The 25,611-nt window shown below is 44.7% G+C and overlaps 1 protein-coding gene across 5 annotated transcripts in view; it reads right to left on the minus strand.

Annotated features, from left to right (window-relative positions):
- The window catches only part of Rptor (regulatory associated protein of MTOR complex 1), a 371,772-nt gene that overhangs the window by 169,442 nt on the left and 176,719 nt on the right, over positions 1-25,611 (minus strand). For all 5 annotated transcript variants that reach the window (XM_021241190.2, XM_013078167.3, XM_004860899.4 and 2 more), the window contains one exon: positions 17,241-17,416. In XM_021241190.2, coding sequence (XP_021096849.2) covers positions 17,241-17,416 — 176 coding nt within the window. The remainder of the gene's footprint in view (positions 1-17,240; positions 17,417-25,611) is intronic.

Here is a 25,611-nt window from a genome sequence, read left to right on the forward strand (position 1 = left end):
CCAAACCTGAGGGTCCTGCCCTTGCTGGGTCACCTTACCGGATGCCATCAGAGTGCTGCTTGGGGTAGAGCAGGGCTTACTCCATGTCCTTGAACTGCTGCTCTTCAGCTGCCTTCCTTATTCTCAAGTACCCCCTCAAGAGTCTGAGAAGAAGAAAACAACTAAAGGAGCCTAGCTAAACAAAGGTAAAGAAATCTAGAGACAAAGAACAAGCCAAAGGGGAAAGCCAAGGATGAAAGAATATGGGAGAAGAAATGGCTGGAGACAAGAAGAGCAGAGGAAATGGACCCCAGCACCTGGCTGTAACCTCCTGCTGCCGGGGTGGGGACTCCTGCTCAGCTGCAGCCCAGGTTTGCTGCTAAGGCATCCATACTGTGAGGGGCAGCGGCAGCAAGAAAGAAAAGAAGATTCTAACAGGAGGCCAGGAGTGAGTATGAGGACAGGTGCAGAGCCTGGATGGAGGCTGACAATGCACCAATGGTGCAGGTGAAGAAAGACAAACTTTAAGAAAATAACTTCGTTACTTGATACCTCTCCAGGCCAGGAGGAAGGCTAAATGTCCCAAGGACAGATGCTGTGTGTGGTCCTCCCGATCTCTGGAGGCACTGTAAAGAGGGTTCTCAGGACGAGCCCCATCACAGCACCCAGCTCTGCCTGCACTGAAGGCTATGTGTAGCAGTGTGTAAGAACACCAGCACTAGCGAAGGCAGCAGCAGGCTGTGGGGAAGAGCAGGCAGGTCTCAGATCAGCGTTCAGCCTCCCGTTGGGCTCCGTTGGCAATCCAGCTGTAATACCAGGCAGTAGTACGCCGAGTATCTGGTCTCTTATCAATCACACACTGATGCTTCCTGCATTACATCTGCTACCACTACTCTTGGGTTATTAGCAAAAGTAAATATGCAACCATATGGCAAAATGCTTTGTAAATTACGTTCTACAATTAATACACGATGGCTTGCATTTACACTGCAGGTTCCACTTCTGCAGACAGTGTGGAGAGTTACACTTGTTACTTCAATTGCTGGGAGGCAGAGCATCATCATCACATGCATGTTGTGGAGAAAACTGACAACTGGAGAGGGTGTTTCTAACAGACACTTCAAACAGTGTTCCCCTCAGAGGAGGGGCAGAAAAATACAAGAGTAAGTTTACTGCAATGAAGAGCCTGTGCCCTGCAGCAGCATCCTTCCTGGCCTGCCTCAGGAGAGGGCCTGTGTCACAGCAGTGCACTGCATGGGGTAGGCCTAGCACCTGTCCACCAGGAGCTGTCCGGAGGGGACCTGGAGCCTTCAGCCTGACAGGAGCTCCACAGCACAACGGAACACCGTAAGTGCACCATGACACCAGCAGTTGTCTTCCAGAAAGAACAATTTACTGGCAACAGCTCCATGACAACATGTCCCTGACAAGGCTACACATCGGGCTGTCAGCCTGCTCAGAGAACCCACGCACAGGAGGGCCCTGTGCCAGAGGAAGCAAAACCAAGCAATGTCTAGCAGCCACCTGGCATCAACTAAAGCTGTAGCCTTGCTCTGTGTACAAAATACTCCAGCCAAGCAGCAGTTAATGGCTCCAACTCAGTCCTTGGTGTGAAATGTGCCTCCAGTGGCCTGCTTTGGAGCAAAGCATAGGCATAAATCAAAACAAAGGGAGGTCCTCCCAACACGCTTTAAGCCTAACAACTGGCTCGGGAGTGAGAAAGAATAAGAGAAACTGACCCACAAAAGGAAGAGGCATTTTAAATGACTGCTTTCCCACACACTGTCAGAATAGACTGGTCAACACCAACGAGGATATTAAAGCCCACTGCTGGGGACACCGCTCACCATAGCATAATTGAGCTGCAGCTGCAGCACCTTGTATGTGTGTGGTTTCTGGGGAGCAGAACTCCACGAGCCCACCTTAAGCAAGTCCCCTCAGGACCTGGAGACACACTGCAGGGAAAGGAAACACCGATCTCAGGAGCAGCAACCATCCCCACAGTCTTGGCCAATGCTGGGGTACTGCCCAGCCAGAGGCTCCTCATGGCTTTCTCTGACAGGAAGGGCCACCTGTGCCTCCCAATACCACACTGTGAGGGCTCTCTGAGAAAATCTGACATTAAAAGACCTGCATTCATTAAGCTGCATGAATTGTAATTATCACAAGGCAGAATGCTGAAGAAGAACAGAACATTCAAGTTCTAGAGTCCTGGGTTCAAATCCCAGCTTGGCCATGTACTGATTATAGGTCTCTGGGTGGATTAACTTCTTGAAGTCTAGTTGTTTTCACTTAAAAAATGAGGATAACAGACCTATAAAATCAGAATTACTGAGATTAAAAGGAACCAAAAGCTTTAATTTGTGCCTGGCATATAATAAAAATTAAATAAATATTAGCTTGCTTCTCCATTAAGAAAAAGATTTTTACTCACTAATGAATAAAGCCATCACAGTGCCAAGACGGTACTTCTAGGCCAGTGGTGGCAAACCTATGGCACGCGTGCTGCAGCGGGCTGTCTGTATCATTGAAAAGTCTCAAAGGTTCGCCATTACTGTATCCAGGTGAATAAAACAAGCTCCTGAGTCTCTGATGGGCACTGTGGCCACTGAAGCCCTTAGGCAAGAGAGAGAGGCAGGCAGAGAAGGCAGTGTTGGGTGACCCCATGTGCGTGGATCTTAGTGACCATCAGGGAGGGGCTGGTGCCAGCAGTACATGTTGGACCTACAGCACTGCCAGGGCTGCCCTCCTCTCGAGGTCTCTGGGAGAGCTATGGCCACTCAGTGTGTGGTGAGGAGATTGGGGACCAAGGCTCATATTCTAGCTCAGTGCACTGAGAGCCAGGGACCCACGCAGGCCATCCACTGGAGACCCTGCCACGTTCTGCTCTGAGATGAATGCGGCAGGGACCTGGGATACCTGCTCCTTTGCTGTCACTGCCCCATGTTCTTCTTCCCGAGTGGCCTGGAAGGGTGCCCATGGATTCTGCAGGGAAGTCTCTCTAAGTGGCCTGTGATGGCCCCAGGGCCCCTGCAGGGATGTCTCCCCAGATAGCCTGGGAGGATCCCTCAGATTCTATAGGGAAGTCTCCCAAGTCAGCCCTCAGCTCCAGTGGGAAGTCTGGTGCTTTGGTCACAGATGTGATCACTCACGTGCCATGTGCTGCCACCCACCCCAACCCCAGGGGCTTCTTTTCTCTATTTTCATTCTATTTAATTGTTTTATTTTTTCCTATTTATTTATTTAAGGCTGGATCAAACAGAAAGGAAGGGAATGTGTTGATCAGGGACTATTTTCTCACTTGACACCCTTTGAGGTACCCTCTCTGGTCCTCATTCCCTGAAAGAGCAACTGAGACAGCCCTCCATTTCCTCTCCCAGTGGTGAGTGGTCCTAGGAAACTGGGTGGGCTCAGGCTGCCAGATGCTCTGGGCCAACTCTGTATAGCACCGTGGCTGCCTACAAGATTTTTAAAGCTCATGACATCACTCCCAAATAAGTGCATCGGCTGATAAAAAGATGGGGACCTCTCATTTTATAATTACTTGTAGCAAAATTTACCGGCACCAAAACATGTACTGGTAAGGAGCTACAAACCCACATGTGAAGAGCACTGAGGGAGGGTGCATAGTGCCACTGGCCCTCCGCTGGGCAGCCTGTCCACCCCGCTCATCTGCCCAGTGCTTGCTCCCACAGCTCTCTCTACAGACCTCACCGCCAACTTCTCCGGAAGCTTCCCCAGGTACGTTCAGCTTGTCACACTCCTGGGGCAGAGGTGACCCTCTGGCCAATGGTCCCCCTTCCATACCATCCTCCAACCGACCAGAGTCATGCACAAGGCCACCATGCCCTGACCTGGCACACTTTTACTCTCCCTGGAGCTTTTCTTGCCAAAAGTTCCTCGTCAATGTCCTACTGTCTCATCTTTAACTCCAGTCCTTGGATTCTCCTGGTTTCTGAATCAACTGGCCTCCATGGCTGTCTCTCCCACCAGCTTTGGCCAGAACACCCTCAGCAGTGTAAGGACATCTTGCCAGAATGCAGAGCTTCCTACCCAATGAGCAGCCACAGGACTGGCTCTGTCACCACAGTGCAACCCAAGTACCTGGATCTGGTGTTTGGGTTTGTATATTTATTCTATTTGAGCTATGCTTTCAGTGATTTATATAACTGTATCAATCTGCTTTCCAAATTCAAAGCCCCCCTCCCCCCGCTCCCACGCTGCCCAGCCCCTCCAGGCCGGTGGCCAAGACTCCTTCCTTCTCACAGCTTGCTTGCAATCTCTAAGAGAAAAAGCACATACTGTGAAGGCCCTGGATCCATGGTCTGACCAAACTCCTCCACGTCTTCCTCTCTTACTCCTCCTATTTACAGGATACCCGCCTGCCTTCCAGCCTCCAGAACTGGGAGCAATAAATTCCTATGTTACCCAGTCTCAGGTACTTTGTGCTAGCAAGCAGCATGAACAGATTAAGACAATGGCAGGGATCAATATGTCACCAGTTCTGGAAACAGACCCAGGTCTGGCATGGCTCCTGTCATAAAGCCAGTGCTAAGTACATAATAGATCATACCTGTAAGCTTCAACTTAGGAGCCTCACCCTCTTTCTTGGGTCCTGGTCTCTGTCCCTGCCCTGAGGCACTCCAGGGTCCTGTCCCACCAGGCTGTCTGCCATGCCCTGACCGTGGCCAAGAGAGGAGTGTGTGCAGAATGCCCCCTCCCCTTCTTTTCCAGTGCAGCCTGACTCATTACAGGTTGGTGCTGGTGTCCTGGTGAAGAATGCATGGCCAATGCTCGTGGGGGTTTCTCCACCTCAACTCTCTCTTCAAGAACAGACTAATCAAACCACGTGCCTTGCCTTTAAACTACCTTGTCCTACCAGACAGTGACTTGGTCTCATAAATCTTTGTTATGAGACTTATAAATACTTACAAGGCTATACCTGGACCAGAACAAGTATGCACAAGAATTTGTTGATACCATCTCAGAATGAGCAGACGCCAGGCTGTTCTAATGATGGTGGGGACAATACTAAATATGAAAGCCAAGTTAAATGGAGACCCAGAGTACATGGAAGTAGCTTCTGAATCCTATTTAAACTACTCTGCATCTAGTATATGGGAACTGGGGAATGCAAACAACAAGAATTCGGGGGCTGATGTCCTCTGAATTAATTCACACCACTTTAAAACAATGCTGGCAAATATGTGTTACCATCTGTGCAGGTCACAAGTGACAATAGGATTCTGGCACTCAAAAGATCTAAGAGCCACATTAGTTCACTCTCAGCATAAGTGAAATAAGAATGAAAGCCCATTCTGCCACACACTGCCCAGAGCAACATGAATCAAGTGACTGCTTTTTAAATTTTCACAAAGGCCACAAATGTCCATTATTAAATATGCACTTTCATGCATCAACTATTTTTGCAACACAACCACATTACTGATTAAAGCTGCAAGTATGTGCAGAGTTCCATACATAAATTAGACAAGAAGCCAAACTATCATTAAATTATCCAGAAATTTAGTGAGAAGATACATATAGGCAAACAAGTAGTTAACAAATAACTACTCTCTAAATGTGGTATAATTCACTTGTTCTGCAGGTATGATTTCCAATAAGAACTGACACTAATTTGGAACAGTGATGGTGGCATCAACATAAAGGACAGCAAAGGAATCTCTTCCCATTAGCTAGGACTCAGGAGTACTGGGAGAGGGGATGGAGGCTGGGGTTCAGCACTGTTCCTATTATTTCACTCAGTTATTTCTTCAAACTGCAGTAATAACCCAATGGCTCTGCAAGCCTCATCATGAGCTAAACTGCATATAATCTCAATTATCTTCTGAACGCTCTTTATGCTAAAAGCATATTCTGTGTACACATGCTACCCTTGAGTCATCCACAAACATTATGTACTGATGTATTCAACTCTCACAAAAGGCTCCTGGATTCACTAAACTGCCTACCAAGGGCACATCTGAGACAATGTGTTTCATGGTTCTCTTAGATCAACATGGAAGAAAAAATGTGAGCCAAGAGAAAATTAGTAAAAGATATACAAACCCCAAGATGACCCAAGAATAAAAATGTAAGATGCCCTTTGAAAAAAGATTCACTTAGTTGGGCCAGGCATGGTGGTACACATCTGTAATCCCAGCACTCAGGAAGCTGAGGTAGGAGGACTGCCACGAGTTCAAGGCCAACCTGGGCTACATGGTGAGTTCAAGGCCAGCCTGAACTACACAGCAGCAAGACCCTGTCTCAAAAAACAAGCCCTCTCCCCCAAAATTCACTTAATACTTTTCCTTAGGGAAACATGCTGATTTTTCAAAGGTCCTAAGTGGCTAATACTTGCCTAATTTAGTCAAAGTTTAAGCAACAACTTAGCATTATTTCCTAGCTTTTACCATTACTGATTACACTGAGCCGTTGACAGTACTTCAATATGGTCAGCTGTTATTTTATAGAAATGAAAGGAGGCACGATCTTGAAGGGCCGGTATTTCACAGGAGGTTGCCACGTACTCTCACATGTGTGACCTCTGAAGATCTAGGTGGCCAGAGAAGCTGCTCATGGCTTTCACTTATGGAACACATCACTTTTGGTCTGTACCTCCTCCTTGTGTTCATTGTTTTGTTCTTCTGTACCACCAACGCCTTTGATACCTTTGCAGGAAGGGGGTCCCAGTCAGATGCCCTGAGAGAGTGCAGTTAGGGTAGGTGCTCTCGTCCTGAGCCCTCACCCACAGCTATCAAAGGCGTGTCCTTCCCTGACTGCACTTAGTGCATGTTTATGCTTATGCTTAGGCTCTAATTTCTGTTTAATTGACAAAAAATATTGCGCTATAAATCTAGTCCTGTTGCTCATTTTTTCAGCCAACATTTTGCATTTAAAAACATTTAAATCCATTTTAATGAGGTACCCTTTGCATACAGTAAAATGCACCATTTCAAGATTATAGTTTACAACACTGGCAAATACGTTTCTGTGTCACCCACCTTGTCCCCAATCCACAGAGGACATAACTGTGGATCACGGCAACAGCACCTGAGTCCACTTCTGGTGTACTTTGTGCCTGCACCTGCCCTGGGAGCCATAGCTATGCTTCGCGTGTCACAGGTCGGCCTGCTTGTGAGTGTCACGTCATCATAAACTAAATATGCATCTTTTCCACCAGGTGTGACTTGTCTCTTCCTTTCATAAATGTCTATCAAAAAGCAGAAGTTTTTAGTTCTGACGAACTTCAATTTACCAATTTTAAGTGGTTTTGTGTTGTGTCATGCCTAAGATCACAAAAATTCTCTTCTATGTTTTCATCTAGTTTTATCTTTTCTATGTGATAATTAATACAGACATTAGATTTTCTATATAGTATAAAATTCAGGTTAAGGTTTTTTTTCTTTTAATTTTCACTGTATGTATGGCCAGTTGTTCTACCACTATGTGTTGGAAAACAGTCCCTCCTTGTTGAATTACCTGGGTATCTTTGTCCAAAACAAACAGTGTACACGTGGGTCCACTTCTAAACTCTGCACCAATGGTCTACACAGCTATCCTGCTGCCAGCATCATGCTGTCTTGGTTTACACTGAGCCTGGAGATGAAGCAATGTGCTTCTTTTTTAAACTGTCCTGGGTAGGCCCTTTACATTTCTATTTAAGTTTTAAAACCAACTTGAATTTTTTTAATGCCAAGATTTTGATTTGGGATTGCACTGAAACTGTAGATCAGATTGAGGAGAATTAACATTTTAAAATTCCAAGTTTTCAATCTTGAAGTACAGAATTGCTTTCCATTTATTTAGGTCTTCAATTTCTTTCAGTACTGTTTTATTATCTCTTGTGCAGATATCTTGTACACGTTTTGTTATACTTATTCCCAAGTACTTCAGAATTTTGATGTCATAGCAAATACAAATATTTTTTTTTTTGGTACCAGGGATTGAACTTGGGACCTTGTGCTTGGGAGGCAGGAGCAAATACAATTTTTAAAATAAATGGATATCAACTGGTTTGGGGGCAACTATCTTGTGTCCTAGAACCCTGCTAAAATGAATTCTTAGTTCCGGTGACTTTTTGTTGACTACTCATGGTTTTCTGTGTATATAACCATGCTGTCTGTAAAAATATGAAGTTTACTTCCACTGGCAGTCTCTGTGCTTGTTACTTTTTCCTGTTGTCCATTTGTTGCAGAATAGCCATGGTAAGAGCAAACCTCTACTCGCCTTTGTTCTCTGGGGAAATGTGCAGCCCTGCACCATTTAGTACAATGCCAGAAAGAGAGCTTTCCTTTTTGCCTGTAGAAGATGGGGGTGAGGTGGATTTCTATTTCCTTCTCTTCCCAGTGTGCAGAATGGACATGCACAAATGGGTGTCAGCGTTGGTCAAATGTTTTTCTTGCATGTCTGAGATGATCATATGGTCTTCTTTACTAAGTCACTATAATGAACTGCATTTACTGATTTTCAAATATCAAGCAAGTCTTATATTTCTGAGACAAAACTTACCTGTATAAAGTTAAAACATTATCCTTACTAGTATTGTGTGAAGAATTTTGATATCCCTGTTCAGAAGGGATCTTCATCAGTAGGTTCTCTTTTCTCCCCTCCTTGCCTGATTTTGACTGTGAGAGTAAAGTCAACTTCTTAGAAGGAGATCAGAAATACCTCTCTTCCTCTGCTTTCCAAAGAGTTTGTATGAGGATGGTGTTTCTTTCTCAAATATTCTATGGAATTTTTCATCATATATATCTGGGCTGAGGGTTTCCTTTGTGAGACCATCCTGAGGATTGAGTCCAGGGCCTTCTGTCTGCTAAGCAAACACTCTATCACTGACTACATCTTAGCTCTTTTTATTTTTCTTTTGAGATAGGGTCTCACTAAAGTGCCCAGGTAACCCTCCCGCTCATAATCTTTCTGCCTCCTGAGGCTGGGATGACAGGAGTGTACCACCATGTCTAGGTCTTTGTGAGATTTTTAATTAGGAATTCAATTTCTTTAAGAGATATAACCTATCCAAATTTTCTCTTTATTCTTGTGTCAGACTTGGTAATTTGTATCTTTCATGGAATTCTTTTATTTCATCTACAATGTAAAATTTATATTGGCATAGGGTCCTTTACAATTAAAATGATACCTTCTAGGCTGGGGCTGTAGCTCAGTGGCACAGTGCTTGCCTAGCACGTTAGATCCCCAGCAACAGCCCCCCCGCCCAAATCCAAATGAAGTAACATGAAACATCAAAAATCCCTTATTCTACCCATCTCTCTCTGCCATGCTGGGGCCTGAATCCAAACCCTTGCACACACTAGCCGGCACAGCGCTTTATCACAGCGGCACCCCATCCCTTCATTTTCCTCCTAATGTCTGTGGCATCTGCATCAATGCCCCTTCTTTCATTTCTGATACAGGTAATCTGCGTCTTCTTTGTATTTTCTTGACCATTGTAGTGAGACTTTTAACAGTTCTACTTAACTTTTCAAAAATATCATCTACTTTCATCAATTTTCTCAAAAATTCTGGTCCATTTTTTCAGTTTTTCTTTTCTCTTCATTTCCTTTTAGTTTGATATACTCTTCTTTTTTCTCTCTCTCTTCAGTACCAAGGATTGAACCTAGGGCATTCATAATGACCTATATCCCCAATTCTTTTATATTTTGAGACAGGGTCTTACTAAGTCATTAAGTTGCCCAGGCTGGGCTTGAACAAGCGATCCTCTTTTTTTTTTTTTTTTTTTGGTACCAGGGATCGAACTCGAGACCTTGTGCTTTATGAGGCAGGCGGTGGAACCACTGAGCTAAATCCTTGGCCCTTGATCCTCTTGCCTCTGTCTTCCAGCGTGGTAGGATTACAGGCATGTGCCACCACTTCCAAGTCTTTTTCTGTTATTAAAGAGAAGGATAACTAGACTATATATTTAAGAATGTTCTAAGCTGGGTGTGCTGGTGCACGCCTGTAATCCCAGCACTCAGGAGGCTGAGGCTGTAGGATCGCTGCAAGTTTGACGCCAGCCTGGACTACACTGTGAGTTCAAGGCCAGCCTGAACTACACAGTGAGACTCTGCCTCAAAAAACAAAAACAAGTTCTAATTAAAATCTATAACCACCATTGTGATTTTGAGAGCAATTGTTGGCATCTGAAAAACTACTTCAGTAATTTTCTTGGTTGCACACATGACATATACCCTGTGATTCCCTAGCAATACACACTTAAGTCACCTCAAACAGCACTGCAGTAAGAGAGGTTGTAACACTGAGTGGATCTTTGCAAGTGTTTGCATATACCACTAAGAAAGAAAACAATCCTGCCAAGTAAAGAAGCATCTTATTTATTGTGAGATGGTTCTGGACTCAGATGCATTATATTGAAAATGTACATTCTAGAACCAATGAAATGCAATAGATGATCTATACTGTATCCTGATATTTTCAAATGTTCATGCTCCTCACACCAGTTACCTATTTATCTTGCTTTACTGGTCAGGACTTTTTTCTTTTGTTTTTTGTTTGTTTGAGACAGGGTCTCACCATGTAGTTCAGGCTAGGCTTGGTAGTCCTGGCTGGCCTTGAACTCATGGTGATCCTCCAGCCTCAGCCTGTGGAGGGCTGGAACTACAGGCATTCATCATCATGCCCAGCAAGGACTTCTAATACTGTCATATACTAGAGAGAATCTTTGTATTATTCCTTTCTTTAGAGGGAAGGTGTCTCGAGTTTCTCCACTGAGCACAGTGTTCAGTGAAAGCTCTGGTACAGCACTGATAGGTTAAGTAAGACTCACACCCCTCCTGAAGTGAGGTGGTTAAGCAGGCAGTTCTCTCAATCACAACGGTAGAGGAAGAATAAGATAAGGAAAAGAATACCAGGGAGATGAAAGATGCCAGTCATCACACAGAGAGGCAGAACACAACTGTAGCTAAGAATGTCAGCTCTGAGGTCAGGGCACTCAGCCTAGAATCCTGCCTCTCCCAGTTACCATCCATGCAATTTAAAATTCCTCATCTCAAAAGCAGGGCTAATGCCAGCCCACACCTCCCAGTCCCATTGTAAGGGTTGGATAAGTTAACTTTTGTAATGGCATTCATGATGCTCATAATAAATGCTAGCTGCTATAATTATTTTTATCTTAAAATTTCAATCAAATATAAGAAATAGCTGGACAAGGAGAGAACTGAAGAGGCAAACCTAGTTGGGAAGCATCCAGAGGAGTACACCAGCTCATAAGCAAAGCACACCAGCTGACAAGCAAAGTATATGTATTAATTACTTTCCCATCACTAGGACAAAATACCTGACGCTTACAACTTAAAAGAGGAGAGGTTTATTTTGGTTCATGGTTTCAGAGGGTTCACTGCGTGGTTAGCCAGCTCCAAGGTAGAAGCAGCACAGCAGAAAGGTGTGGTGGAAGAAAGCTGCTCACATTGTGGCAGCCAGGAAGTAGAGAGAGAAGAGGGGAAACAAGAACATACCCTTCCACATCTTGTGCCCAATGACCCACCTCCTCCAACCAGGCCTCACCTCCCAGCAGCATGTTCATTTATGAACTCATCTATGGATTAATTCACTGATGAATGTAACTCCCCATGATCTAATTCCAAAGCCTCATTATAAGCACAGACTTCTGGGGGACATTTTAGAACTAAACCATAATGTTATGCCTGCTCACAAACAAAGTACACAAGTTCAAAAGCAGAATAAGCACACCAGTTCATAAGCAGACCTCCAGGAAGGAGGAAGAGCTGAAAAATCAGGCTCTCTTCAAGGAGAACTGCAAACAAGTGTCCTGCTTAAAAAGCTGGGTGAAGGGTGTTCAGAGCCCTTGATTCCCCCTCCCTCAGTGTCAGGATTCTGGAGAAAGTAACCAGAGACACTTAGATGTGGAGCCATATGACCCAAGGATTGCTATTACATTCAGGACTTCTTTTATTCACATTTTTATTTGTTTCCTCCTGCATTTCCCCCTGATTCATGGAAGTGGACATTTAATTTTCTTTTATTTTTCAATGTTCATTTTCTGACTAAACTTATTAAATCCTAGTCTGGTTGAGCTACATCCCACAGGTAGGAGATGTGCTTTTATTGTCATTCAACTTTCAGTATTTTATCATCTGTTTATTTATTTTAGTATTTTATCATTTATAAAGGTATTACTTCTTCAATCCAATATTTTTGTTTCCAGATTTTAACACCATCATTAATGAGTTCCAATTCTAGCATGTGATGGTCTGAGAACAGAGTTCACCTGATGCTGATTCTCTGGAATTACTGGAGCTTCCCTTATAGTGTATTACATGGTTTATTCTTGTAAATGGCCTGCATTTGCTTGGAAATAATGTATATTCTCTAGTTGTTGGATATATAACCCTATGTGTGACCATGAGGTCTGGCTGATCAATCCTATGATTCAAATTGTACCTACTTTACTACTTTTCACCCACTTGTTGCCTTGGTCCCTGCTCACGTTCCTCACTTCCCTCTTCTTTGTGTTTTTGTAAGTTTCATCTTTTGTAAGTAAAGGTCATATTGTCACGTGCACATGGGGCATGAGCAGAATATCTTCTTGACCTCCTGCTCTCTTTCCACAGTGAGACATTTTCCTTGGACTCTTTCAATAATTTTTATCTCAGATTCTGTTCTGACTTGTATTAAAATTGCCATTCTAGCTTTGTCTGTTTATATTTCTCTTTTTATCTTTTGATTTTCAACTATTTATATATTTTGTTTCAAATATGTGTCCTAGAAAGTGCTGTATCACGATGATTTTCGTCCTCTGAGGAGTGAATTCAACTCATTTACAGTCAGGTAACCAATTTTATCTCAAAATTCCTTTCAGCCAACTTAGCTCATGTTTTCTACTTGCTACTCTTTTCTACCATCTTTTGGTGACGGGAAACTTTTCTTCCTTCATGTGAAAATTACATATTCTATCTTCATCCTTTTGGTGGCCATCTCTAACAGGATAAGAAGATATTTGGGTTTGTGATCAATAATTTAGCTCTCTGGTTTCTCACTTTCCTCTTGTTCTTTCCAACACAATCCCTCAGTGAGAAGGCCTTGACCAGCCTCCTAGCTCTCTGATTTGTTCCTGGTTACATCCATCATGCCACTTCTCAGCCCATCTCTTCAACCGCACTTGGTGTTTTCACACTCTGTAAATCTGGCTGGTTGCTCCTCCTTACTGCCCATTTGCTCTTTCTTCTTCTAACATTCTCTTGGGTAACTTTTTGCAAGGGAGAAGTGGGACACCTGTTTCCCTTCATCCCTCCCGGCGTCCTTCCTGGGCCCACATACAGCAAAGCAGTGGCACCATCCAGGGCAGGGGGAGAAGAGCCAAGTACACAAGCAGGAAGCCCCCCTTGGCCTGCCTTGGCTGTGCTCTGAGGGCCTTACTTGTGCCAATGTCTACCTGCCTGCACCCCACCCCCAGGGAGAACCTACAAGAGTCTACTTCTGCATGCCTGCTTTTTCTTCTGCTTAGAGTCACGCTAGGACCCATTAGCACCCATGCAGCAGGGGCTTTAGTGAAGGGAACTGTCAGCCAGGGCATTCTGGGTGTGTTCATTCTCTTTCATGCTGGCAGAAATCAGATTTTTATATGTCAACGTTTTTAAAAGGAGCTCTACCTTAATACATGATTATGTTCATCTTAACTGAGTATGCAGAAAAGCCCGGGGCAGCGAGAGCACATTGTCTAGTTTGAGGAGAAAAAAATACTGTTCTTGGGGTAGGAATGTAACAAATTACATAACCTGGAAGCTGCAGCGGGGTTTGCACAAAAGCAGATGATGGCTGAGTCCCTAGGTGAAGGTCTCGAGATGAAAAAGCCATTTCTCCACAAATAGATTCCAAATCCAACTCCTCTTCTACTGAGGTCTGTCTGAGACACAAAGGGTGGCATGCTCCAGGTAAGAGCAACAGTGGCCTTCTCACTCTTCCAAAGCACCAGGGGCAAAGACAGTAGCCTCCATTTGTTTTTAAAGGGGGCTCAATAAGATCATAACGCATGAAGTGTTGAACAAGTAGGAAGGAAGTTTGATTTCTAGCAAAGAGCCTGGATTCCAAAAGACTCCTCAGGGAGCAAATGGTTAATCTTGTCAACAAAAACTGCAAGGACTTGTATTTCCAAAGGTAATTCTTGCCAATTCTTGGCTGAATTATCAAGAAAAAAATGAACCAAATGTCACACCAGTATCTGAAATGAGACAAGCAATGCACCCTACTCAGCCTGGCCAGATAAAATGACACAGGGTGAGCTTCACATCCCACCCGTGCGTTAGGACCTGTGCGCACCTGCCATCTCTCTGGGTAAATGTGACAGCAAAACTGTCACGCTTTCAAACACTCACTAACACTGTGCTATTAACATTTAAACTCCCCAACATTCCTCAACTTAACTGAAAGAAAAGAAATAAGTTTCTTGACCTCTATTCAATCCAAAAGAATGTCTATCATTTTCATTAATAGACAACATGACTGCAAGCTGCACAATGCAACAGGCATCAATCTACTTTATAGCAAATCTCACAGTAAATAAAGTACGATTGAGTTATAATTTTCAGTAGTACAGAAATATGCCCATAATAAATTTAAAATGGTATTATAGCACTCAATCAAAGAAATAGAAAACAGTCAAAGAAGAAAATATATTTTGGATTCTTATACTACGTGAATACATATGTTCAGTAAGGTAATTGCTTCTATAGAGACTAATGTAATTGTTCATTTTACAATTACTGAAATCAGTTTCTGAAAGTAAGACTGAGGCAAAAATAGAAAAAAATCAGAGAGCACTGTCGCCCAACAACTACTTCATCATTAAACAAAATTCATAAATACATGTGCCACCAAACACTCACATACATATTCTGTACATATAAAGCAAAGCCGTATTGTTTGCAAAGCACATAACATTCTGTAGGCACCATGTCTTGCATAATGAATCAATGAGTTTGCACTGTCTTTCCAGCGAGTGAGAGGGAGGGAGGGAGAGAGAGAGCACTTCCTCTGCATTATCTCTTTCTGACTCAGTCACTGTCTAATACACATGAGTCACTGCATGTAGCTAGGACCTGGTTCCACTTCTGGAGCAAGAACTGCAAACCACAGCCCATAGGCCAAATCTGGGCCACTGCACCAGTGTTATACATTTTATTCAGTGTTTGGTCATCTACTGCCTTGAAATATTCCAGCATTCTTGGCTTTGCATGAAGTACCCATTTAGAAAGACGAACTTTCAGTCTCATCTCATCTCCTCAGCTAGAAGATGAGGTCCAAAGCAACCCGCCTCAGGGCATGCCCTGTGGTGCTCAGTGTGGGCTCAGTAGCAGCCAGAACCAAGTAAACTACTCCTGGACAATGAACCAAAGGCACAAACTCCTGAGTCATGGGAACCAGGGCTCTCCATGTGGGGATGGTTCATGGGGACTCACTCCTAAACCATCCAGTGACCAAACACACAGTACTGGGGGGTAAAAGGGATAAGGCCCCCAGAAACTGACGGATGCAGATACCTCCAACAACACAGAAAGGAGAACGAGCCGAGAGGAGCGCAGAAGCAACATGGCTTCTAGCAAGGTTGTCTTCCCTCTTTCTCCCCCTCACCCTGCTAAGGTGAATTCTCCCCTGAGTGCTGCTAGCTTGAGCCCCTCAGCCTGACAGCTTCTCCCTTTCCCAGTGCTGGGTGCCTTCACTCAACCATGTTTTGTTTCTCTCAGGAGTAACTGTCTTCCCTGCAGGCTGATACCCCATTTCCTTCCCATGTCCTTGAGCATACCCGTGTCCTCTGCCTCCTTGCTGGCCTGCTGTCCCCATGCGCTCCCCAGTGGGGTCCTCTAACCCACTCTCCGCCTCAGTGGCCTCTTCCTGCTAGGATCTCACCTGCAGTATTCTTTGCTTCAAACACCATAAAACCTCTACTTCTACGTGTCCTTCTTTATACTATTTCTTACTTCTTGTTACTAGTAACCTCCATTTTCTCCGCTATTATGTAAATTACGCCTGTTTTTATAGTGATGCTACCTCATGTGACTTGTGATCATTCCTTTGTGTGGTGGCTATGCCCCTTGGGTGTCTAGTTTGCCATAAGAGGCTGTGCCACATGGAGACTTGCCCTGGCCAGATCCAGGCTGTGTTGCCAGGTGTGGTAGGGAAAGCCTGGGCCGCAGAGACACAGCTAGACCCACTGTGGTCCACTTCAGGCAGCCCCTCTCCCCCTCATCACTAACTTCTTGGAGATGAGAAATACTGGAAGCACCCCCTACCCCCTGCCAAGACTGGGGTTTGGGAGAGGAGAAGGACAACAAGTGGCAGGAGCTGTGGTTCATCCAGCCCCACTAATATGACCTCCTACCCAGGGCCTAGCTTCAGAGGCAAGGCAAGAAAGCCACATTCCTACACCCAGCAGCCGAGCAATCTGTTGCCACCCCGCCCCAGGCTTGGTCACCCAGAGGGGTCTCCTCAGGGAGGATCCCTTTGTTGTTATCATTAGCTCCCAGGTTACACTTCTCAGTAGTTTCTCCGGGGCGTGCAGATGAGACCAGGGGACTGAGTCTGTGCCGCTAGGCTGTGTGGACAGAACCTAAGGAAGACATCCCACCAAGAGTCCAGTGTACAACACTGTTGTGTGGCTTTCACTGACCTCACTAGAGAGAATCTATCTGGCTACACACAAGCTTCTCATCAACACATAAAATGAAAAAGCAGGTACTAAAGAGTGGCAGGGTGGCCTGGGAGGAAGCTGGATGTGCAGGAGGGACACATACATCTCCTACGTAGCAAGGGCTGCCAGTGATGTGGGTCTTAAGGGCAGGCTCTCCGGTCTGGGTACCCACCCACATTTCCTCAGCAATTCCTCAGTGCTCAGCTCTAAAGAGAATGGTGGTAGGAAACAGTCATGACTTTTTTAGTGCTAAGAATAAATTGAAACATTATACTTTCAACAAAGAATGAAACAACTTTTTTCATAATAGCCCTACCCATAAAACTCGGTTATCAGTAGGACCAGTCTTAGTACTACTGAACAATGCTTTCACAATTAACAAAGGCCTGCACAGGGTGTTCCTGGAAATCACAAACCAGGCAACAGCATAGGACCTGATTTAGGAAGAAGAACCTTTTGCTCTCAGATAAGTCCCAGTATCCACCTAGAGGCCTGACATCAAGAGAAGACAAGGCACACCCCCACTGTAGGGTGGGTTCAGAAAACTCAGGCAGCCAACTTAGCCCCCCGTATTCGGATCCCAGCCCATCAGGGCACTCACCACCGCAGGGCAATCTTGATGGGGGTGGTGAGACAGGATGTGAACAGGTCGGCTGGGAGGTCGGGGATCATGGGCAGGAGCTCGTTGGCCTCACAGGCCGCCAGCTGGATGCAGTTCTTCATCGACGGGGGCAAGGGCATCTGGGCAAGTGGGTGGTTTGGGTTGATTGCTGCAACCTATGGGGAGAACACAGGAAGATACTAGCTTAGCTGACACAGCTGGAGGGGAAGCTAGACTGGAATGAGAAGGAAAGGAGGAATTAACTAAGGCCTGAAGCTTTGAGTTTTCACCACCAAGTCCTTCTGGGGAAGGCTGATGGTTGATGACAAAGCAGGAAAACTCATCCGTATCACTCCCAAGTCCTTCTGGCAGCAAAAGTGGCTATGCCCTTGACAAGTGGGTCTCTTTTTCAGTCTTCCTTTCTAAAGGCCCCTCTGTACCACTTTATTACATCAATGTCTGCACATATGCCACCAGGTCATTTGTGGTACCTTACTGTCGATCTTAAACAACCTTTGATCCTTCATCACTAATGTTCAGGGTATATGCAGCCAACCCCAAGAGAAATGCAGAAGACTGCCAATGGGAATGGGAGTATGCATGTAGCCCATTCTACTGAGACAGACTGAGTGGTGGAGGCAGAAGGGTGGTTCAAAGTGATTTTTAAAATTTTTTGCCTATCTTTACCACATTTCTCGAAATGTTCTACAAACAGATGCGCATATATTTTGTAATCAGGGAGTTTTTTTTAAAATTCAAAATGTAATCTCCATTTAATGCAAGTAGTAGTAACACCTGTTTGATTTTTACTTTGATCATGAAGCAAAGACCCCAAGGTAAGGTTGATATCACACCGTGATGGTAAGAGGATAGTCTCCAAAACAATTACTGTACACTGAGAATGTAGGCCAGGGATGTAGCTCAGTGGCACTGTGCCTGCCTGCCAAGTGCAAGGTCCTGAGTTCGATTCCTGGTCCCGAAAAAAAAAAAAGGGAATGCACACAAAATATACTTCTGACTTAATAAAATCTAATTAAAAGTGTACATTTTATAAAGTATGCAATGAGCCAAATGTTAAAAAATTACAGGACTGACTGATCTTGATTTACCACATGGCCACAGAAAATTTAAGGATTCTCAGAATACCAGCAAAGAACAGTATTCAACTGAACATGGAACCCTATTCGGCAAACACAAGAGTTCTAGACTATATATTTTGCTTCTCTTCTCTGCTTCAAAAGGTACATGCATGCAGCAACAAGATTTAAGTCCACCACAAGTTTTGCTGTCATTTTCAGAAATAATAAGGGTCACAAGAATGCACAGCATTTGGGACAGTAAAATATAATAAGTTTAATTCACGAGGGATTGTGCACACACTGCACTGCCTGCTCCTGAAAATAATGGTAAAGAACAGTGTCAGGACCATTTCACCAAAGGAAATGCTTCAGCTCAGGAGCAGAGCAGCAATGCATGGCGGCTCACCTTGGGATGACATGACTCAGAAGATGTGGGAACCTCTGGGTGCCCAGGAAGAGCATGGGCCCCCAAAGTCCTTCAGCAGCATTGCAAGGGTCAACTAGATGGGGGATGACTGTAGGGTTGAAGCAAATGAAGAAAAAAACTCTGAAGAATGCACAGGATGCTAGAGAAGCACTTGCATTTTCTCTGTTGGCCTGGGTTACAGTGTCTGAGCATAATATTTAGGTAACTAAAATAAAAAACCATGAAACTGAGAAAATAGATTGTACAGGTGCACACAATGTTCAGAATGCCTTCACTCACTGGCCTGGGAATACCAATTATTTGCCATGATGAAAGCTATCTACCATGAGCCCAAATTTAATCCACCCCACTTTGGTTAGGGATATGATATAACACAGCTCTGCCTGGAACCTGATAAAATGAAGTTTAATGCCGGAAAGAACCGCCTTCTAATGCAGTGTTATTAATTTATCAAGTCATTCAGCAACAAAGCTCTGCAGAATCATGTTACAGAATGCTGGCCATTCTGCCTCTACGGCTTTTAAGTTATTTGTTATTTAAGCCATTTCTTGGGTTTATTTCATAAATACCACAGGGGCACGATGATGTTTCTTTTTAACTCAGACAACAGCAGACCTCTGAGAAGGAAAGGTGCTGCACATCTGCAATTACAAGGAGCGCTGGGGAATGTGGAATGAGTCCAGAGGCATCATTTTTCACCACAGACGGCCACTAATGTTTCGTGACTTGTAAAGTACATTTATGCATCACCATTTTTGCTCCTTACTATTAATTTCTTCTAGTTGCACAGTTCTTAATATTTCTCAAAACTCTTTCATGTGTATCATTTCATTTGCTTTTTACAACATCCTGATGAGTTAACTTTCACCTCTATTTTCAAAGATCTTCAGTGACAAGGAAATAGAGCCCTCAAGTAGCAGTGTAACTATTCAGTTGCCAGGGCAGGACAAGGCTGGAGTGTCAATAAGCTGCTATTGGTTTTAGGGCCATTTTTCACTCTAATCTCTGACAGACATCTGTAACTCCACGGTTCCACACAGCATGCTCAGTCCCTTTCAAATCAAATACACAGAAAGCTATATTGGCTCCTAGGGACCAGCCTAGTGATGATGGTATAGAATGTATTACTGTACTACCCATAAACTCTACCTTAACATCTTGAATTTCTCAAATGCAAGGTACTAAAGGCTGTTTTATCAATAATCTCTTTTGATATAGGAACATTAAACCCAAAGTACAAGTCAAATATTTCTATGCACAATAATAAAACAATATAAACCTTTTAATTGAAAACAGCAATTTCTAGGAGAATGGGTGCTTATATTATAGTAAATTATACGTAGCAGAAAATTTGCTGTGTTAGCTACTGACTGATTGCAGTGTTGGGAAATCAAACCCAGGGCCAGGCAAGTATTCTATCACTGAGCTACGCTCTCAGCTCTACGCTATTTTAGATGTATAGCATTGAGTACACCCAGGCTATTGTGCAACTACCACCAACGTACGGGCCTTTTAAAAGCAGAGACAAAAGGGAAGCCAGAATCATATTTTAAATAATTTCCTGGACTCTGGCTGTATAAGCTAACACAGATCGGCAAAGCAACAGCTCTGCACAGGAAATTAGTTTCCAGGTCTGCGGCATCGACCCCCTACGCCAGATGACGGGTCTGGGCATGCTCGAGTCTGCAGCTCATCAGCTGTGAGTCACGCAGGGGCCAGGCAGGGTATGCGGGGGCTGCAGAGCATCTGAGCACAGCACAGGCCCCACAGCCTGGCACTATCGGGGTAGGAGGGGGCTGCACAGTCACAGTCTGACGACTGGGCTGGCAGGAAGATGGCCGGGCACACCTTAGCAGAATGAAGCACACTCCTAAAGTGTGAGACATAGTCTTGGCGATATCTGTCTGGAGCTGCTGGAAGACTGACAGACACTATTTTAATAAGCACCACTAACTATCACTGGGCATAGAAGTCTAAGGATGCCTGGCAGGTGAGTAAAAAGGAAACGACTCTAAGTAGGAAGAAATGGTCATTTATTCCAAAATAAGATTCAGATTCTTATTTTCACATTCAATAGGATGTATACTTTCCCAGGAGAAATTGGTGTGGCTTACTAGTTTTAAACTTTTCTTCTCATACTTTCTTTCCACATTAAGTTTCCTTTCTAAGTAGGGCTGAGAATTGAACAACAGGTCCTCTACCATGACCTCTAAAAATTAACATTTCCACTTTTGCTGTCTATTTGTACCAAGCTGCTGAAATCTAACCCTTTATAAGAAATGAAAGATGCTGGGGATTTAGCTCAGTGGTTCCGCTGCCTGCCTCGAAAGCACAAAGTCCTGAGTTCGATCCCCAGTACTGAAAAAAAAAAAAGAGAGAAGAAAAGAAATGAAAGACTTCCTCCATATCAGAACCCTGCCAAAACGAGATGCAGGCCCGAGTCCTTCTGAGCTCACTCCTTACTTCTGGGCCTCATTCCTCCCATTCATTCCCTAAGAGATAACTCTCAGTCACTTCCAACACTGGAGCACATGCCGACTCTCTCCCTCCTCAGCCTCTGCACTCACTACTCCCTTCCTCCTTCACCCCCGGCCAACAGTTCTTGTTCAAAACCCTTAAAAAGGCCACTCTTCAACCAACACAGGAAAGACCCTTGGCCCTCCTTACCACTCCTGTTCTGGCTGCCCTTTTCACCCTGCCCTTCTTATCAGTATTTTAAAACCCAAGAGTGTCAGGCTGTTCTGTGCCTTCTCCCCACAGATTTCTCCCAGAAAGCTACCCATTGTCTTTAAGACTCTCTTGCTCCATGAATTTACTTGCTTTACCCTCTCTCTCATTTAAGAATTAACATCCTTTCCCCCAACCTCAACTTCGTTCCCCAAAATAATCACTCACCCCTGGCTCCAGGACACCCTGAGTTCACTCCAACCTAGATCAGCTTCTTCACCTTCTGCCTCCAGTTTCTATTAATCCAGCCAGTACATTACCCATAACAAAAAATGATTTTCTCTGGCTATTCAGGTAACTCTCCTCCTGACAGGAATCAGAAGAGCCACCACTGTTGGCACTGGCCCAAGCAAAGTAAGTCTCCACTCACTGTTTCTCAGCGCTCTCCCTCAAACAAATACCCAACAAACTCTCCAACCTTCAAGACCAAATTAACGTCCCAACAACAGTGCCTCCAAAACCAAAGTGGTCTTGCCAGATTCAGCCCTGGCCCCTGCCCAATGGCTGCCCATGCTGACAACCTCAGTTCCTGACCAAGAACAAATAAAATTCATTGCTCTGGTGCACAAAGACAAAATTACCTCCTACTGCCCAGAACTCAACCCACCCTTGAACACCCTGTTATCTGCTTAAATTCCCCCTTCCTTTCCCCATTTCTCTACCTCTCTGAGCAGGTATCTACTGAACTAACTTCCAAGACCAATCGACTTACTGGCTGCTGTTGTGCTGCAAAACAGACGAGGCCTAGACCTGCTCGCCACAAAGAGGCGGACTCTGCCTTTCTCCAGAGAACCTACTGTTTCTTCCCCACCAAGTCCGGACTCAGAGACGGCATCGAAAGGCTGCAGGACCAAGCCACTGGCCTACAGAATCAGGCCTCGTCCCAGGCCCCTCCTAGCTGGCTGAGCATTTCTTGGAGATCCTGGCTCATATCCCTTCTTGGGCTCATTGTTTGAATATTCCTCCTAATCATTTTTGCCTCTCGTTTCTTCCAGACCCTGGCCAGATGCCTTGCTTACTTCTCAAGTGACCACTGCCCTGCTTCTCACCAGTCATTCCTACGGGCTCCACAACTCACCCCTGCTCAGCATGAAGCAGGTTGATGAGGACTCATGCCCCCAAACCAAACCCTTTATCTCATTTTTCTTTACTATCCTTAAAACCAGAGAAATGATAGGTCTGGACCTGGTCTGCTCTCTACCCCAAGCCACCCAAGTACCTGCAATGGCTGTTGCCAGCCACCTGAGCCCAGAGAACAATGCTTATTCTGCTAGGACATGGCACACTTGCTGCACCTGCTAGGTCCCAGTGCACCCACAACAGAACATAAGCCATTGCTATGGCCACGTACTCAGCTATTTTCACTTGCCCAATCTCATGCCCCCCTTTACCTTACCCCACCTAAGACCATCCCACTAACCCCTCTAACCTTATCCATAAAAGACCCAGCTCAATAAAGTGGACTCAGACTCTCCTCTGGAGTTTCTACAGGAGATCCTGCCCGGAATCCCAAATTCAGGCTGGCTGTGTTCTTTACCGGGTCATCACCGCTTACCTAACATCTCAGGATCCAAGGTACCTGCCTACTGGCTATCAACGAACTGCCATGGCCACATGGAAGGTGTCTGGGAGCTCTGCCTCCAGGGTAACTGGAGTTGGGTGTGATGGTGCACACTCGTAATCTCTGCTACTCAGGAGGCTGAGGCAGGAGGATCACAAGTTTGAGATCAGCATGCGAAAATTAACCACAAAAAGTTAATTTTTTAATGGGTGAGGATGAAGGTCAGTGGTAGAGCACTTGTTTAGCAGGCCTGAGACCCAGGGTTGGGTTCCCAGCCCTGAGGAGGGGAAAAAAAAGGGTGAAGGTTGGAGGTGGGGATTAGAACCAATGACATTAAAAAAGAAAATCCTTACAGTTGAGGCAAAGTATTCTGCCAACGAACATTGTTTTCAGGCTTGTTAACCCAAGAATAAAAAAAAACTCATCTTAACAGAGAAGTTACTTCCTGTACACTGTTTTAGTTATATACTCATCTAAGATATTGGCTGTTTAATGGGAATTATTCTTTGGAAGCAGAGCTGCACGTGAGGCTATTGGTAACTTGCAGGGCTGTGAAGGCAGCCAGGCATGACATTTAGCCTCCAACCTCCAAGGGCCCAGGTGAGCAGCACCTGCATGCAAGTGTTTCTCCTGGGAACTGGGAGGCTCCTCATAGCCTTCTGGAGGGTTTGAAATAGGTCCAGAAATATCTTCAGATGTGATTCACAGCACCAGCTCCAAAAAAGACATCTGCTGCATCTTCTCGCATGTGGGCCGAGTGGAGCTGAGGTGCTCAGGGTTAGTAAGGCCCGCGGCCACTCAGTTCAGACATACTGCTGTTGCCCCAGGGCAGCACCTGCCTTTCTCTCCCAAATGAGACCTGACATTAAGCTGTTTCTGTCCCTTCTCAAACACACATGAAAGACATCCTCATGAGAAGGGAGGGGCACCAATATCCCAGAGGCATTCTTAGGGAGTGAATTTTGAGAGTAACATCTCAGCAATACTTTTAGTTCTGCTGCAAAGCAACTTTAATTCTTAATTCGACAATACCTAATTTGGAGGGACATTCTTGCAAAGTTCAGTGGAAAACGAGCTCTTGAAGTAAAGCTCCTATTACTTGTCCAGCTCCATCAACATTCAGAGATCTAGCATCTGACAATCACTGTACCCAAACAGCAGATCCAAGCTCAAGTAGTATTTCAAATATGTAACTCAAATAATTACATGTATTGACTATTAAATAATAACTTAAAAAACAGGTGGCACCAGTTGCTCGGAGCTTGGAAATACAGTAAATCTCTGACTTACGAACATTCGAGTTGAGAATTTTCAGATATGAATGGATCCCGCATTATGAACATGTGTAAATGCGAACAATGCACAGAAGTACTGTACCACTATTTTAAGGTAATTGTAAAACTAAAACTAGTTTATTTACATCATCTTTGTGCATTTGTTTGGTTTTCTTATGCTTTACACTGTATATTTGTGTCAAAAGTGTGTAAGACTCACTTTTTCAGACTTAAGAATGAATCTGACTTATGAACGCTCTCCCGGAACAGAAGTTCATAAGTCAGGGACTTACTGTACTGGCTCAGAGTGCAGCCATGTCACTTTTGGTGAGTGACAACTCAGTATTGCACTTCAGAGGCCAGCTGGAGCTGCCTTTAGCACAAGTTTACCACAATTATCTTGAGTTTACCTAAATGAACCAACCATCCATTATTTTAATCCCATTTAGCTACTGGTAACAGCAGATTCTAAATGCTCCAAAACCATTCAAAGATTCAATGAAGATGGCTAATTAGAAATTACAACCAAATTCCACTCCCCAACTGGTCTCTGATTGAGTTAACAACTAAAGAAAAGAAGATGCTTCAAATTCAGCAGCCCTATCCATCAGAAGAAGGGAGGCCTTAATCTCCCCACACTACAAGCTCCCAGCTGCTGGGGGAAAGCAGTATCCTGTCCTGCCCTACTGCTTGCTGAGCAGGCTGAGTATGGAGGCCACGGGCTGCACCCACCCTTGCTGTCAGGGGGAGGCATTCAGCAACATGAGCCCCATCTCTCTTCCATGGAAGGAGCAGGAGTGCTCCGAACTGCACACTCATAATCTGAGCAGCATGATCCAGAACTGCCTTCTCCAGGGAGCCATTAGCTCAGTCTGCATCTGCAGCAGCCAGCACTCATTAGGAAGGAGAGGAGCCTCCGCATCACAAAGGAGGATGTGGGTTCAGTACTGACTGTGATCTGTTCTAGGATTCTGTATCCAGGTGATATGGATGCTTTTTACAAGTACTGACTGAGTACTTCAGTCTCACCATGGAGTCTTCTAGAGCCAGGTATTCTGAAGACAGCTGGAGCTCTCCATGTCAAGCTGTTCCCAAGTCCTGGCCTGTCCCCATACCCCTTCTCACTGAAATGCTCTTCCTACCCTTCCATACATGGGCCACTTCCATGTTCTAAGGTTTAGGGCAGTTGTCACCCTCTGTCATAGTCCCTGGTCCTCACAGCTTTTCATCTGCATGCTGTAAATCTGAAAGAACCCCTGGTCACTTCTGTCAGTAGTACTTTGTCCTGCATACTAGACTTCAC

Source organism: Heterocephalus glaber, unplaced genomic scaffold (assembly GCF_053883595.1).
Source record: "Heterocephalus glaber isolate CG9 unplaced genomic scaffold, H.glaber_assembly_v1.0 deba00000937, whole genome shotgun sequence".
NCBI classification, from domain to species: Eukaryota; Metazoa; Chordata; class Mammalia; order Rodentia; family Bathyergidae; genus Heterocephalus; species Heterocephalus glaber.